This window comes from Phoxinus phoxinus (assembly GCF_949152265.1).
Source record: "Phoxinus phoxinus genome assembly, chromosome: 14".
Lineage (NCBI taxonomy): Eukaryota > Metazoa > Chordata > Actinopteri > Cypriniformes > Leuciscidae > Phoxinus > Phoxinus phoxinus.
Genome location: NC_136889.1, coordinates 18,129,630 through 18,146,485, shown reverse-complemented (window position 1 = coordinate 18,146,485; position 16,856 = coordinate 18,129,630). Strand labels below are relative to the sequence as shown.

The window sequence follows — 16,856 nt, the reverse complement described above, 5'->3', positions numbered from 1 at the left end:
GTGCAATGCCCCCGGCACCTTCCAACGATTGATGGAACGGATGTTTGGGGACCAACAGTGCCAGTCTTTGCTCCTTTACCTGGATGACATTGTCGTGTTTTCCTCTTCAGTTGACCAACATCTGGCTCGTATGGAGGTAGTGCTAAGCCGGCTACACAAGGAGGGTTTGAAGGCTAAGTTATCTAAGTGTGCGTTCTTTAAACAAGAAGTGCAGTACCTGGGTCATGTAATTTCGTCGGAGGGGGTCTCCACAGACCCAGGTAAGATCGCGGCAGTTTCACAGTGGCCGCTCCCCACCAATGTGACAGAGTTGCGGTCATTTTTAGGATTTGCCAGCTATTACCGACGTTTTGTGGAGGGATTTGCTAGGCTAGCTGCCCCCCTACATCGGTTGGCGGCAGAGCTGGCAAATCCCCAGCAGTCAAGAAAGTCGAAGCGTATCGGTGACGCCTGGTCTGCAGAGTGTCAGATTGGCTTTGAGGAGTTAAAGAGGAAACTTACCACAGCTCCAGTACTTGCCTATGCTGATTTTTCACTTCCGTTTATCCTGGAGGTGGACGCCAGTCATGGGGGACTTGGGGCGGTTCTCTCACAGGACAAACAAGGCAAGGTGCGTCCCATTGCTTATGGTAGCCGGGGTCTTAGGCCCACTGAGCGCAATACATCGAACTATAGTTCCATGAAATTGGAGTTTCTTGCACTCAAGTGGGCCATGACCGAAAAGTTCCGTGAATACCTCCTGGGGCATAGGTGTACGGTGTATACCGATAATAACCCTCTTAGTTACCTGACCTCTGCCAAGTTGGGGGCCATGGAGCAGCGTTGGGCTGCCCAACTGGCAGCTTTTGACTTTGAGCTTAAATATAGATCAGGTAAGAGTAACCGCAATGCTGATGCTTTATCACGCCAAAACTTCCAGAGGGAGGGAGATCAAGATTTGTGCCGGGGTGCAGCTGTCCCGGTATTGTTGCGTCAAGCCGCCCAAGGTGGGTTGACCACTTGGGTAAATCAAATTGCATCCTTTCCCTGTCCTACCAGTGATATGGGCATGCAGCAGAGGGCAGATCCAGTCGTTGGGGAACTGTTGGGGTTCTGGGGGCGGAAGTCACCTCCTAGCTCGGAAGAGCGTAAGAAGCTCTCCAGACCTGCTGTGATTCTGTTGCGGCAATGGGACCGCTTGGTGGAGAACGAGGGAGTGCTTTATCGCCGGGTGTTTCGCCCGGATGGTGGAGAGGAGGTTCTCCAAGTGCTTTTACCGGCGGCTTTGAAGTCTGAAGTGCTGACTCAACTTCACCAGCAGCACGGGCACCAGGGGGTGGAGCGCACCACCCAGCTGGTGCAGCAGCGATGTTATTGGCCAAGGATGTCATCTGACATTGCCCGCTGGTGTCAAGAATGCGAGAGATGCCAGTGTGCCAAGGGAGATCAGCCTACCCATGCTAGTTTCATGGGACATTTGCTGGCAGCACGGCCAAATGAGATTGTAGCCTTAGATTTTACGTTGTTGGAGCCCTCAAGTACCGGTATCGAGAATGTTTTGGTTATGACTGATATTTTTACCAAGTACACTTTGGCTGTACCTACCAGGGACCAACGAGCTGAGACTGTGGCACAGGTCCTGGTAGTGGAATGGTTCTGCAAATTTGGGGTGCCTGGTCGGATCCACTCAGACCAGGGCCGTAATTTTGAGTCGGCTCTCATTCAGCAGCTTTGCTGCCTATATGGAGTTGAAAAATCACGTACCACACCTTACCATCCGGCTGGAAATGGCCAGTGCGAACGGTTCAACCGGACTTTGCACAATCTTCTGCGCACACTACCGGTATCAAAGAAGGGGGATTGGCCAGTCTGTCTTCCTCAGGTGCTTTTTTCATACAACACCACTCCTCATCAAGCTACGGGGGAGTCCCCTTACTTTTTGATGTTTGGGCAGGAGCCTAGACTCCCTGTTGATTTCCTGCTGGGTAGGGTTGAAAAACCTCTGGCAGGTAGCGTGCATAGGTGGGTTCTTGAGCATCAGAATCGGTTGCAGGTTGCTTTTGAGGGTGCTCGTGAGCGATTGGGGGCCGCAGCAGATCGTCGGAAGGTCAGGCATGATCTGCAGGTAAGGGAAGCACCACTGAAGGAGGGTCAGTTGGTATACCTCCGCGACCATAGCGCGAGAGGTAGACATAAGATCAACGACCTGTGGAGCTCAGTGGTGTACCAAGTCTTGAAGGCACCTAAGGAAGGGGGTGTGGTGTACACTATTGCCCCCGCCACAGATTTGGATAAGATAAAGCATGTGCACCGATCCTTGCTGAAACTTCAGATTAGCGGGAACTTGTCCCCTGTTGTGCAGGAAAGTCCAGTGATTGAACCTGTTCAGCTTCCTAGAGAGGAAGATCTAGAGGATGGAGACTTGTTTGTTTTGGTGCCGGGAGCATCACAAGTTAGTCGTGGGCAGGTTCCTCGGGGTATTGCACCGTCTGTACCGCAGAGGCCTGAGCAAGTACCATCTGGTGAAGCCCAGAGGACCGAAGAAATTCTGGAGGCGGAGGTGAACCTGCACCCGGTAATGAGCCTTCCTTCAGACTCGGCTGTGGTTAGGAGGACGGGAAGGAGTAATGCTGGACAGCACCCTAATGTATATCACCTCCCTCGATCTGTGGGGGTAGGTACGGTATCTAGTATAGTGGGTAGTACATCTGTTACTTGGTTTCGGCCATGGAAGTGAGGGCTCAGAGTGTGGGTTCTGTTGAGTTCACCGTCGGGGCGTCGGTGCAGAAGCTGGGGGTGGATTGTAACCGAATGAATGATATGAGTGGTGGTGATTGATGGCTGTGAACACCAATCCGCAAGGAGGATCCACTATTTAAGAGCTGGTTGGTTGTGGCCTGGGATGCGTCACGTCCGGCTCCTCCCGTTCTTCCGTTGTTGACAGTGGACACAGGTATGCTTCATTAGCCTGTAGCAAGTTTTGTTGTTTGCTGTGTGCATGACAGTAATGATTAATGGTGCATTCTAGCCTGTCTTTTCTCCGCCCGGGTTCCCTCGGCTTGTTTTGAGTGGATGCTAAGACAACTAATCTCTCAGGTATGTGCAAACTGTTTTATGGAAAGCAGATTGGTTAGCCTTGTGGGGTTTGGGGATTAGTTGATGTTTCGCGTTGTGTGCAGTATTCCCTGTATCTCAGCTGAATGGCCGTTAGATGAATACCGTATACCCGTGCCTGTAAAGGGATAATAGAGCTCATCTCCATTTTGTGGTAAGTGTTATGCGCACAGTGATATGCGAAGAATTTTTGCAGGTGAGGTACGCATTTTAGTAATTATTTCCTGTGTGGATTTGTCTCAGGATTCTCTCTCTCGCTTGGGAGCGATTTGTTTCTGCTGTAGTTGCAGTTCCGGTTGCTTCTCTGTTGCCATACTGCGAGAACGCCGTATCGTCCAACTAATCAAGAGGATTGTCGCTGTTTGGTTTCTTTAAATTATAGTTTAGTGTATTTGAGTTGACGTTCACTAATTTGTGAAATAAGGAGAAGATAACCCTGCGGTTGCTTCTTTCAAGCTGGTCTGAATTGAGTTAATTTGTTTCTTTTCTTTTTCTATTGTATTAATATCTGTATATTGTTTGATTTGATATTACTTTATTTTCGCTCTGTTCTTGTGATCAGTGATATGATCAAATTGTGATTTATTGTAACTGTTTTGAAATTTGTTTCTTTATTTTCTTTCAGTCGCCGGGGTCCCACGGGTGACGGTCTCTTGTGGTGGTGGTGCTCCTCCTACTGTTGCCGTGCTACACTTGTGAAGTGTTGTGGTTGCGTAATCTGAGTGCACGGTGTTGTGTGTGTGTGCGCGCAAGTGTGCTTGTGTTTAACTAGCTTAGTGACTCCTTCTTCGTGGTGAACCCCGGCCCTGTAAGGTTGTATTTCTTTTCTTTTCAGTGTGTACTTGATGGTGATGTGAATCATTGTATGTCATTTACTGTTCTTTGTCTTGAAGCCGATGTCAGCCATGCACTGAGTCTACTTGATGGTGATGTGAATCATTGTATGTCATTTACTGTTCTTTGTCTTGAAGCCGATGTCAGCCATGCACTGAGTCATCAGACACATGCTGGTGCAACGGAGGTTATTTTAATCTGAATTTCATTCTCTTTTTAAATATAACTTAATATCAATAAAATTTTGTACTACTTCATGATACCCACGTTTCTGCCTACCTTCTTAAAGAGAGTCGAACCTGTGTGACCTAAATTTTTAGGTATCATTCATATTTCCCGGGGTGAAATTCCCATGGGTGGCGTAGTCGAAATTCCTTGTGTCTGAAACCTGTACTACTCCGTCACAAACTGGCGTAGTCGAAATTCCTTGTGTCTGAAACCTGTACTACTCCGTCACACTGGGAATTGAGAATTTTCAAAACACAATACTGAGTACAAACCACTATTCGACATCACATTAAATGAGATATGTTTAAGGGAACATTTAGCAAATAAATACAAAACAAGACAGACCATCAGCTAAAGTGGATGAAGTTGCCTTTTGTTGCGCACACAAAGCTTTATCACAGGAAGTGGTCACGAGACTCTCGGCCTACAGTAGATCAGCTGCGCTTCGTCTCTTTGGGCCGGCGTTTTCGGTGGTGTTCACGGACACTCACCTCGCCTTCACGCTGGCACCCAAGCGTGTTTTTCTAACCTTTGGTGTGTTTATGACTCACCCCTGAGCCGAGATGTGTGTGGTTCATTTGTTTCACTCCCCTTGTTTTCACTGGCCTCCAGCCCTGCTGTTATTCATAGGCACCCTAATCACCAGCGGGGAATATGCTTTATAATCACAGACCACATGTTCTCAGAGGCTGGGGGGGAGGAGGGTCTCTCGGGGAGAATTAAATAAATAAATATATAAATAACTTTTAAAAAATGTCTCCGTATTTGGTAACCACACATCTGTTTTCATTGAATGTTATGGAACAATTTTCAATGATCAAATCAATTACATACATTCTTACACACGCTCCGGCCAAGATATTTTCGGCTGCAGTCGAGTTAACGCACATCAAACATCAGTTCTGCTCTGATTCTGATGAACACCCGATACGTCTGCTGCACCTGAACGGATGGTGAGATCCATTCCTCCACGCCTGCAGTGTTTGTAATTAGTTAAAGCTGTGTGACGCACAGCCGGAGGAAAAGTCTGATTCGTTGACTCTTAGGGGAATGATAGAGCATTTTAAAGGTACTAATCATATTGTGGCAGAACATCTACTAACGTAACAGTGAGAAAATCTCAAAATGAGCTGAAAGATAAACCAATGACATGATTCTTTTGCTTTGACAGGTGCTCTAAAACATCATTGAATCAGGCCCATGAGAGCTTGTCTTATTCCTTTGTGTTCAGTAATCCGGTCTGTGTTTGTGGAAACAATTACACTTTAGAAATGATAAAACCTATTATTAAAATGTTGGTTTGAATGTTTTTATTATTATATTATTCAGCAAAGAATATTTGCAATCTTGGTCTTTTTCTCGCTCTGCTACCATTATTCCAAGCCGACAGGTGGCGACAGAGTGTGGCAACACACTAACTATCCGTGAAGAAAACACCAGCGCGAGTTACACACGTGTGCAGTGTGTAGAACAGAAAACATGGGCAAAAGAAGGCGAGGAAAACAAGAGCTTACCAATTTGACTAAGAAACAGAAGAAACATCTAAAAGAATTTGGAGAACAGCACCCTTTTCACGATAAGTAAGTATCGCAATGTGTTGTTCTCAAAACAGTAGACAGTACAAGTTAGCATTCAAGTTAGCTTCAAGCAGTAAAATTACTCGTACTCATAATTGTTTTGCTTTTTAGTGTTGTTGATAGACCGGAGAAGACTGAGATTTTGCGCTTGGTAAGTAATGATAGACAGTAGTATTCTTTCTTGAGTTGTGACTGACTTGATCCTGCGAGTCAAACAACCTCCTTTATATTCTAGTTAATGAGCAGCATTTGACAGCAGATGGTGAATCTGAATGCATGTACACGAGTAACGTTACATAAAGGAGAAAAAGGGAGAATAAAACATGTTTGGCTAGGTCTGACAAGTATGAAAGCCCATTTCCGCCACGTAAGGAAAAAAACATGCTTTGTCCATCTTAAAGGGACAGTTCATCCCCAAATTAAAATGTTGTCAATACTTACTTACCCTAGAGTTGTTTCAAACGTGTATGAGTTTCTTTCTTCTGTTGAACACAAAAGACGACATTTTAAAGAATGTTGGTTACTAGAGAGTTGATGTTAGCCTTTGACTTCCACAGTTGAAAAAAAACAAAACAGATACAAGTCAATGGGTCCAATAACTCTTTGGTTAAGGGGGGGGGGAGTCATAAAGGTTTGGAACAAGATGAGGGTGAGTAAATGATGGTACATTTTTGGGTGAACTATCCCTTTAATTATGAATATCGACTTTTTATAACATGTTATGGGCTTGCATAGATAAGGGAAGCTGTCCCTTGTTCAATCGTAATAGTTTGCTGCTTAGGTTGAAGTTCTGATCTTTTTGTTAAAATGGCATGTTTTGTTTGAAACCATCAAATGAAAAGAGTTTCTGCAGCCTAACAGGCCTCAGCACCGTGAACCTGACAGTGAGGAAGACAGTGATGGAGAGCAGCAGTCTGCTTATCAGAAACTGCTGTCTACCATGATCCAAGGTGGCGATGACAACAGTGATGATGAAGAAAGTGAAGATGAGGATGACGGAGAGGAGGTTGAAGATAAGGATGACGGAGAGGAGGTTGAAGATAAGGATGACGGAGAGGAGGTTGAAGGTAAAGTCTCTTTCTTACTTATATTTTTATCAATTGCGGTGCTTTGTCTGAAAGAGTCTAATGGGGCTGTCATTAAAAATCTTTCTCAAGTTGGAGAGAGTGGTGAAGAAGAAGAAGAAGAAGAGGAGGAGAAGGTGGATGGTGATGATGCTGAGGAGGGTGAAACACCTGATGATTCACAAGATAGAGAACACCCTGAAAAGACAAATGGAGATATAGAGGAGAATAAGGAGGGAGAGTTTACAGATGAGAAGAATGAAGCTGCGTTCTGTTTGGAGACCAACCTGCCTGCAGAAGAAGAGGAAAACATGGGAGAACAGGAGCAAGGTGAGACATTCCCATGATTCTTCACTGCAGCTCTTTAAATTCAGACCTGAGATCATTAATAATTGCTATTGATGTGGGATTTATTGTTTTGTATGTAAACTCTTAAGTCTAGTTCTCAAAATGGCTTGACAAGTTGAAAACCTAGGCCCAACTATGCCTCTGTGACTCTCTGGTTGTTGTAGACATGTTTGTGAAGCACCAGGAGATCGAACTGAGTGAAGAGGAAGTAGGCCGAATCTCGCAAAGATCTAAGATCAAGACTCAGGTTAAGGTATGCCAGTCATCGGTTTTTATTTGCTGCATTGATTTATATATATATATATATATATTATATATATATCAGTGTGTGTCTATACGGTTGATAAGATAAGACGTCTCTCATATTCACAGTTGCATTTATTGGATCAAAAATACAGTAAAAACAGTCATATTGGGAAATATGATTTCAGTTTAAGTTAACTATTTTCTTTTTTTTGTATAAACTGTAATGCATTACTTTAATGGCACTGCTGAATTTTCAGCATCATTACTTTAGTTTTCAGTGTCACATGATGATCCTTCGGGAATCATTCTAATATGCTGATTTGCTGCTCGAGAAACATTTCTTATTACCATGTTTTGTTGCTTAATGTTTTTGTGAAAACCATGAAACATTCTTCTTTAGGATTCCTTGAACACAAAACTCATAAGAACAGCATTTTTTTTATAGAAATCTTTTGAAAAAATATAAATATCTTTACTGTCACTCTTACTGTCACCCCAAAAAGAACAAAAATGTCACCGTTATTTCCTTCCTTCTCCCCGTCCAGTGGCCAAAGCTAGGCGTTCTGCAATGTGTGTGTCCACTGGAGCGTTTCAAAGCCGTGGGGCAGCTCTCATCTGCCCCTGTTCCACCCATTCACAAAACCCTGGAGGCAAATTGGCGCTTGTTAAACCAGCCCTTTGGACCTGAAGGAGGCGCTGTGACAGATGTCACAGAGCTACAGAAGGAATTGCTTGGGCTCATGGGTATTTCAGCAAAATCAAAATAATTTATTACTTCACACATCCTAATTTTTAAAATGACATTTTGCTGTGTTTTTGTAATCATCTCCCATATTTTGTTTTTACAGGTACTTACAGGGATGTGTATTTTACAAACCGCTCTCCTTTGAGGGAGGCTAAGGAAGTACGGAGTGCGTACTGTCTTCATGTGCTCAACCACGTGTTGAAGGCAAACACTCGTGTGCTTAGAAATAATGCCAAGTTGAAGGAAACTAAAGATGTGAATGAGGATTTTCGGGATCAGGGCTTAACTAGACCAAAGGTACCACTATCTTCATATTTATACCACCATTGTGTTGTTTATTGATTTTGAACTCTTTCCCCGCCATTAACGAGATTTTCTGTCATTTATGAAACAACGCTTCCCCACCATTGACAATTTTCCATTAATCCATGTTTTCACTGTTATATGATATGGCCACTATGACGAATCTTCTGAAAGAGTACAGAATATCCGGATCCAAAAACAGGAGATGGAAACAAATGATATAAACATTGTTTATGCACATGTAAAATAGCGCAAACAAATTAAACGTCATATAAATCAAAACTGCCTAACATTACCAAATGACATGTCTACTCAGAAGAGTTATAGGATTGTGCAAGCCTTGGGGGTGTTGATGGACTCGATCTACTCCATCTTAAAATTAGATTTTCTCAGCTTTTTGTTCAGAATGTTGCTTTTTTCTTTTTGTTTTTACCCACATTCAAGTGTTGATAAAAAAAGAATGCATGAAGCTAGAATAAAATGTTTTTTTTTTTTTTTTTTTTTGTCGTTTGTCGTTTTTTCTTTTGATATATTGCATGTTTAGATATTCACACAACAAAATATTCTGGGATACATGAGATTTTGTGAAAAAGTTAATACTAGGTTGGTTTTCAATCAGTTTTAAATAAGTTTTTTACATTAGTTTACAGCTTTAAATCAGCCAACCACAATCTCATAATTAAGTCTCCATCTTCTAGGTTTTGATTCTGGTGCCGTTCAGAGATGGAGCGCTGCGAGTGGTCCAGACATTCATAAGACTATTGGAGCCCAAAGGCAAGAAGATGGACGCCAGTAACAAGAAGCGATTTAAGGAAGAGTTTGGAGAGGAGTCAGGTGAAAGGCCATCTAACCTGCACAGACCTGAAGACTATCATGCCATCTTTTCTGGAAATGTGGATGACCATTTCAGAATAGGTACAAGAACTGAAAACCTTAAACTATAATGTACCATGTTTGTTTATGTTTGAATGTTCGAGTTCTAAACTCTAACCAAAACACATAAACACAATGAGTTTTTTCCAACTATAGTATACTTTTAAATGTCACATCTATCAAGCCTGTGTAACTCTCAAACCTAAGGTTTTATTTGAATAAACTTAGACCTGGTTTCACAGACAAGGTTTAGATTAAGCCAGGATTAGACATTAGTTTGATAGGACATTTAACTAGTTTTTACGAACATGCCTTAGAAAATAACAACTGACGTGCATCTTGAGACAAAACAATGGCACTGACATATTTTAATGTTAGTGGGAGTTGATTTCAGTTAAAACAGCTCAAACATGCATTTTAGTCTGGGACTAGCTTAAGCCTTGTCTGTGAAACCGGAGTATATGATATTAAATATAATGCTGGATCAAGCCAATATGTAAAGTTTCCCTTTGGCTCCCTTGGTGACACAAAAATGACATAATTCACTTTTAACCCCAGAAGCTATTTAGAATGAAGAGTTTAACTTTATTTACCTTTGTTTCACTCTTAAATGTAACCTTTTATTGTGCATAATGTTTATTCTTCTCTCTGTGTGGCCAGGTGTGTCTATCATGAAGCGCAGCATGCGTCTCTATTCTCCATTCTACTCCTCTGACATCATCATCGCGTCTCCACTGGGTCTGCGCACAGTTCTGGGTGTCGACGGTGACAAGAATAGAGACTTTGACTTCCTGTCTTCGATCGAACTTCTGATTGTGGATCAGGCGGATGTGTTCCTCATGCAGAACTGGGAACACTTGCTGGTGGGTTTCAGTTTTCCAAAAGTTCTTATTAGTTTTCATTTAAATGTTAGATTTAGGTAATTGCATTGTTGTCTTTTTAACGAGTTATAATATATATATATTACATTTATATTTGCAGTCAAATGAGCTTCTACTTAATTTCCCATGATCCTTTGTGTGTGTTGCAGCATGTGTTGAAGCATTTGAATCTGCAGCCGCTGGACTCTCACGGTGTTGATTTCTCTCGTGTGCGCATGTGGAATCTGAACAACTGGTCTGCACATTACAGACAGACGCTGGTGTTCAGTGCCATACAAGAGCCTCAGATCACCAACATCCTTACCAAACACTGCCACAACTACAGGGGCCAGGTGCACAAACAAACACCCTGACAAGTGTTCATATTTTGAAGTATTAGTATTTTTGGGGCAGATAATCTGATTGCCTCTGGTCTTAGGGTTGTTTTACATCATTGCTAATCTCATAAAATATCTTTATATAAGTAGATGCACATTCCCTTAGATGCATGAACTAATCAAATATAAGCCCTGAATGGAATGTTAGGTGCTTTGGATAAAGACATCTGCATAATGCATAAATGTTAGATAAATAATGTTCTTCTTTCTCTCAGGTGTGCAGTAAAACCATTCCAAAGGTGGGCTCAATCTGTCAGGTTCTCGTGCAGCTACCGCATGTATTCCAGATGTTTCACTCTGACAGCTTCATGGACCAGGACGCCAGGTTAGAGACGGGTGCTGTTTTTCATTCTGAGCACCAGAGGGCGTCAGTTTGCAGAGGAACCTCTTTGAGAAAACTTTAGTGTTATATTTATGATGTAATTGACACGTTGCATACATTTAATTGTCGGTCGACTTATGATGTTTGAGAATTATTTGCAAATATTTTAACTACATTACCCATGATTCTTTAGGTTCCAGTTCTTTGTGGATAAGATCCTGCCCCAGTACAGAGACTCTGTAATGTCCCACACTTTCATCTATGTGCCTTCGTACTTTGATTTTGTTCGCCTGCGAAACTACCTGAAGAAAGAAGACGTCAGTTTCGCCAGTGTCAGCGAGTACTCTCAGAGATCAGAGGTGTCTCGAGCACGACATTACTTCCAGACCGGAGAAAAACAGTTTATGCTCTTCTCCGAGAGATTCCACTTCTACAAGAGGTGTGTGTTTGTATTATCATTTGCATACTTTATACACATTATAGTTCAACATTTTTAAGGCATGATATTTTTATATATTTAGTAAGGATGCTTTAAATTGATCAAAAGTGATAGTACAGATATTTGTAATGCTGCAAAAATCCAATAAATACTGTTCTTTAGCATGTTTTATTCATCATTGAACAATTAGAGTTTCCACTAAAATATGAAGCTGCACAACTGAAAATAAGAAATGTTTATTAAGCAGCAAATCAGCATATTTGAAGGATCATGTGACACTGAATTTTTAGCAGCAGTTGCTCCAGTTTTCAGCTTTGCCAACACACAAATAAATAGCATTTTAAAATATATTCTAGAAAAGTTGTTTTAGATAGTAATAATATTTCACTATATTTGTTTTTTGATTTATTTTAATTGCATTATTCTCTTTCTCTCAGGTACACTATCAAGGGCATCCACAACCTGATCTTCTACGGGTTGCCCGCATACCCTCACTTCTACACTGAAGTGTGTAATATGCTTCAGGCTGATGTCAGAGAGGGTGGTGGTTCTGTCAGCTTCACCTGCACGGCCCTGTACTCCCGATATGACACGCACCGGCTGGCTGCCATCGCCGGGGCCGACCGCGCCGCTCAGATGCTTCAGTCCAAAAAACCAGTGCACCTTTTCATCACAGGGGAGGAGAAAAACACATGAAGGGGGACTGTGAAAATCTAATGTGACATTTTTTTTTTTACCTTTCAAAAAAAAGGACATAAGCCGTGTTCTCGGTAATGTACAGAAAGATGTTTTTCCTTCTATCTCCCGAAAACTAATTCATAAGACTGAATGTAATGATGATGTTCTCATGTCCTCTTGTATTCTTTTCGTTAATATAAAGTCTTCCTTTTCTGTAGTCACAGCCCAGACCATTTGCTCCCAATGTTGGGTCCGGTAAATAAATAAAAATAAATAAATATTTTTTTTATTTAGGGATGCTTAAAATTTAACAAAAGTGACAGTAAAGACAATTATGATGCTACAAAAGATTTCTATTTCAGATAAATGCTGTTTTTATCACTCTTTCCACATAAATATTTAGCAGCATAACTTTTCAACATTACTGGACTAATGGTTGCTGAAAATGCAACTTTACCATCAGAGGATTTTTTTTTTAAAAACATTAAAATAGAATACAGTTTAAATTGTAATACTTCACAATATTTTCAGTAATTTATAAATGCAGCGTTTTTGAGCATAAGTAAATTCGTAAAAAAAAATACAGACCCAGACTTTTGAACGCTAGTGTAAACTTTTTTTAATTAATAATACAAAAAAGCCACTGCTTGTAGTTGTTGGGCCATTAAATAAAAACACAAAAACTACTGTTCAGCTGGGGAGGAAATGCTTAATATGGAAATTAGTGCAATCTGTATCCAACTATTACTGTTGAGTGTAGCAAACACACACAATATATAAATATAATTTAAAAAATACATCATAATCTGTGCTTTTAATTGTGGCTTGTTAAATGACATGAGCATGAGTTCACCTCTAATGATCACGCTGGAAAGGACTGTGATTCATCTGATTACCTCCTGATGTGATAGTTTGGTTGTCAAACATTCGAACTCCCCGGTGATCAGATGCACTCTTCCGTTTCTGCTTTCTTTACTTAGCTATTGTTCGGTCTCTGTCTCTTCATTTGAAAAATGGAGCAGCTGTTTGGCACACAAACAAGCTCTCGCTCTCTCGCTACCACACGTATACACTCACATGTCATAAATAATAAACGAATGAGTGTGTGAGTTGTTTGGTTAAGGTCAGTATCTGACTGTATCAAACAAAACCATTGATCCATCCTACAAATCTCCCAGTTTGTCCAACCTGAACACACAATCCTGCTGTGATGCTTTCTGAATCCTCTCAAAACTCCATTGGGATTCATATGCTGGCCTCTGACCTCACAGCGAAAACATTATTTCTGCTTGGCTTGCATATGAATATACTGTATCATTTTATAACTACAGAATCCGAGGAACTGTATCAGAACAAACCCTCATATGTAGTGTTGGATGGATGCAAGGAAGTACTCGGTCTAGCTTTTTCATTGAGTGGTATGTTATGAAATATTAAATGGTAAAGCTGGTGTTTTAGGTGCTTTAGCTAAGACTGCGTATTGTTGCATACAAACGTGGAAGAAGTGTGTGTATCTTTGTAAGTCTGGTATGTGCCCACCTCTGCTTCTGATCCCCATTGTTCTGTATTTAGATTTTTTTGGGTTGTTTTTTATTTTATATTTATAATATAGAAAAAATAAATAAAATATTTAATACAAGAATTATCCATGTAATCACATCAGAAAAGCATTTTTCAGTTTTAATTAATCTCGCATGGTGCAATTTCAGTCATATTTTTTATTTTAACAGTAACTTTAAATATATTTGCATCTATATTTCAATCAGGCCGATTGTGCAAGAAGAAATAGATGGCTTGTGAAAACAGACCTGACCAGTGAAGGTCAACTTTTTCTCAATTGCATGCGCACATGCTTGTTCTCCATCTGTGTGAAACACTCCTGTGTGTCCTGCCTTTCTTGTGTTTTTTTGTAGTCTGTTGCCTTGGAAACTCCGTGCTCCCATCATGACTCCTGTGTCTGTGTGTAGAGAGTGAAAGCTCTGAACTGTGTTTGGAGCTCTGCCCATCAGGTGGTAGCAGGTATCAGGAGCACATTTTCTTTTCACCTGTACTTAGACTGTTTAATCATGTTGCATTTTGCATTATACAACAGTTCTGGTCCTCAAATCTGATTGGCCTAGCTAGCGGTGTTCCAAGAGCACTGATATAACAGGCCAACCGCACTCGAATTTTACACTGTTTATATCACTCTGGTCTATAGGCTATGCGTTCCAGACCAGTGTTGGTATTGTGTTAATGAAAATAAAGATTAAATATATAAAATGACAAAAAAAACTTAAGAAAAGTTGAAGTACTAAAATTACTCAAACTAAAACATAAAGCAAGGCTGAATAAAAATATAGAAATATAAAATCACCTGATTTATCCATGCACGTTATTATTTTTATTCATGTGCACTCGTAATTAGATAGATAGATAGATAGATAGATAGATAGATAGATAGATAGATAGATAGATAGATAGATAGATAGATATTAAGCTATAATCAACATAAATAATGTATTATTTCTTGCGTTCTTGATTATTTGACATGTAAGATCGTGCGGTAAGCTCCTGTAAATTGATAGACATAAGGTTTTCTCCGTTAGAAAGCCTCCAAAGTGAAGCTGACTGGAGATAATGTCTCTACAGACAGTTCTGTTTTCTGAAAGGTTATCGTTTTCCCTGAAGAATTCACGTCTCGCTGACAGAAACATACATGGTTAGGAGGCACATCCCTTCCCGGTTTACAAGCCCTGGGTTCTGTTCCCCCCAAAAAAGCAAAGATCAGATTTTACTTGCAGTTAAACATAATGTTGTTAATAAAGTTTATTTTAAGAAAATATGCTGTTAGTCATGTCATCTCTGCCAGAGAAAAGACCAGAGAGCTGTATTGATTTCCCTGAAGTCAGATCAATCTTCCTCTTCATCTCTTCCTGAAACTGAAAGGGTTAATAGGTGTCTGAGTGTTTCTATGACAACACAGATGAGACTGATGAGCGCAACCATTTGGAAGAGGCTCTCAATTCAGAATCCAAAAATAACCGCACACAAAACAAACCTAAAGAGATGGCAAGGGAGGAAGAGGAGGTCAATTATTGATAGACAAAATTCTGCCCAGACATCTAAACCATCCCAGTCTGATACCCTTTCACACTGACTGCAACTCAACTGCTACTTTTAGACTAAAATTGATGGTAATCTGCATCCAGCTTGGCATTTCCTTAATGCACAAAGAAGACAGATACATTAAAGGTTTCTTTCTAAAAGTTTAGCCCTGAACAGATACTGCCTCTTTTCATTACCTGTAAAAAAAACATTGCTATGTTTCCTTTCTAAAATGTATTTGTATATACAATTAAATGCATATTCTTTATAAAATTACTTTTATCAATAAAAACAAAAAATAAAAAAATGAATTTCATATGCTAGATCATGTTTAAACATACAGAGGATAAGATGTTGCTACCCTATGCACGTACCCAATAACCACTGGTGGTTGTTGAAGCAACTCCATGGAGACCAGTTACTGAGGGAAGGATGAGTTCTCAAGTGGGCACCTTCCTCCTTTGACATTTCATTGATGAGCCCATGACGCCTCCAGAGGGCTCAACGGCAAATGCTGGTGTCCCAGAATCACCCCAACCGTTTACTTCCATGCCACTAAGTTGCTTTTTCATCCATAGCCACTATACCTACTTCTTTCTGCTACCTCCGGCAATGCTTTGGTGGAAAGGCTGAAGCTCTGACCTCCAATCCCCTGGTCTCTGAGGAGTCTGGTGGTCGATACGTCGCATCCAACCTCCACAAGGTACACTTTGGTGCTCTAGCCGTCATGCAGAGCATTAGCAGCTAGTTCTGCATAGCACATATGCTTACGTTCAAAGGCCTCCTCCACCCCATCCTCCCAGTGTAGAGTAAGTTCAACAATGTACGCTTTCTTGAGTGACGAGGACCACCGCCTTAAGGTGGTATCAGCAATCTCTAGAGGAAATGCCAGCTGTTTACCGATGTCAACCAGCATCTCCCAGTCACAGGCAAGTAGAGCTGGCCTCGCTCTAGTGGTGGGGAGACACTTCTGGTTGCATTGACCCCCTCTTGGAGGAGAGCAATTGCCTGTACAGGGTTCATTACTTGAGGTGAAAGGACATTTACTTTCCAGGATGGAGGCGAGGCTCTTATAAGAGCTTGGTTGAGAACTCGCCAAGTATACTGTCCCTATGTGAGACTCACCTTACTGTGAGCTGTAAGTATATGTTTGAAGGAGGCAGGCTATCAACAAAGGTCCTACATCAAAGTACCACAAGTGTGATTAGAGAGTGGACCGTATGCTTTCGAATCGCTCTCGCGATTCTTTAATGTCACACCGATAGGTCTGCACAGCGTCACTTCAAGTCAAACACACCTATTTACTTCATTTATGAATGCATCAGCCATTCGAACGATTCAAATGAACGAACTGCCACCTACTGGCAGTTTTAGTTTCTTATTTAGAGTATAATTTAAAAAAAAAAAAAAAAAAAAAAAAAAAAAAAGAAAAGTTTATATATTTGGGGTAGTTTGCCCAAAAATTAATGTATTCACGTCATTTCCAACCTGTATGACTTTCTTTCTTTTGCAGAATATAAAAGAAGATATTTTGAAAGAATGTTGGTAACCAAACTGTTTTGGCCTGTAGCTTAAATATTCAGATGCCAAACCCAAACCCATGACCATTGTAGCCTAAAAGTTTGTGTAATAAATTATATAATATAATACATAAAAATAGAAAACTAAAACGTAATCATAAAACCAGATACCAGATGAAATATAGCAAATTCAAATTGAATCAATTTGTAATTATTTTATGTTAATTATTTTAACTATGCA

General features: G+C 40.8%; 1 protein-coding gene across 1 annotated transcript; it reads left to right on the top strand.

Annotated features, from left to right (window-relative positions):
- The first annotated feature begins 5,204 nt into the window (after positions 1-5,204).
- Positions 5,205-12,483, top strand: utp25 (UTP25 small subunit processor component). The gene is made up of 14 exons (XM_079635679.1): positions 5,205-5,224; positions 5,327-5,735; positions 5,844-5,883; positions 6,586-6,799; positions 6,890-7,126; positions 7,309-7,397; positions 7,936-8,134; positions 8,239-8,432; positions 9,137-9,353; positions 9,972-10,174; positions 10,342-10,524; positions 10,785-10,894; positions 11,085-11,330; positions 11,768-12,483. Exons 2-14 carry the CDS (start codon positions 5,635-5,637, stop codon positions 12,024-12,026), a joined length of 2,292 nt encoding a protein of 763 aa, XP_079491805.1. The 5' UTR covers positions 5,205-5,224; positions 5,327-5,634; the 3' UTR covers positions 12,027-12,483.
- The last annotated feature ends 4,373 nt before the right edge of the window (positions 12,484-16,856 follow it).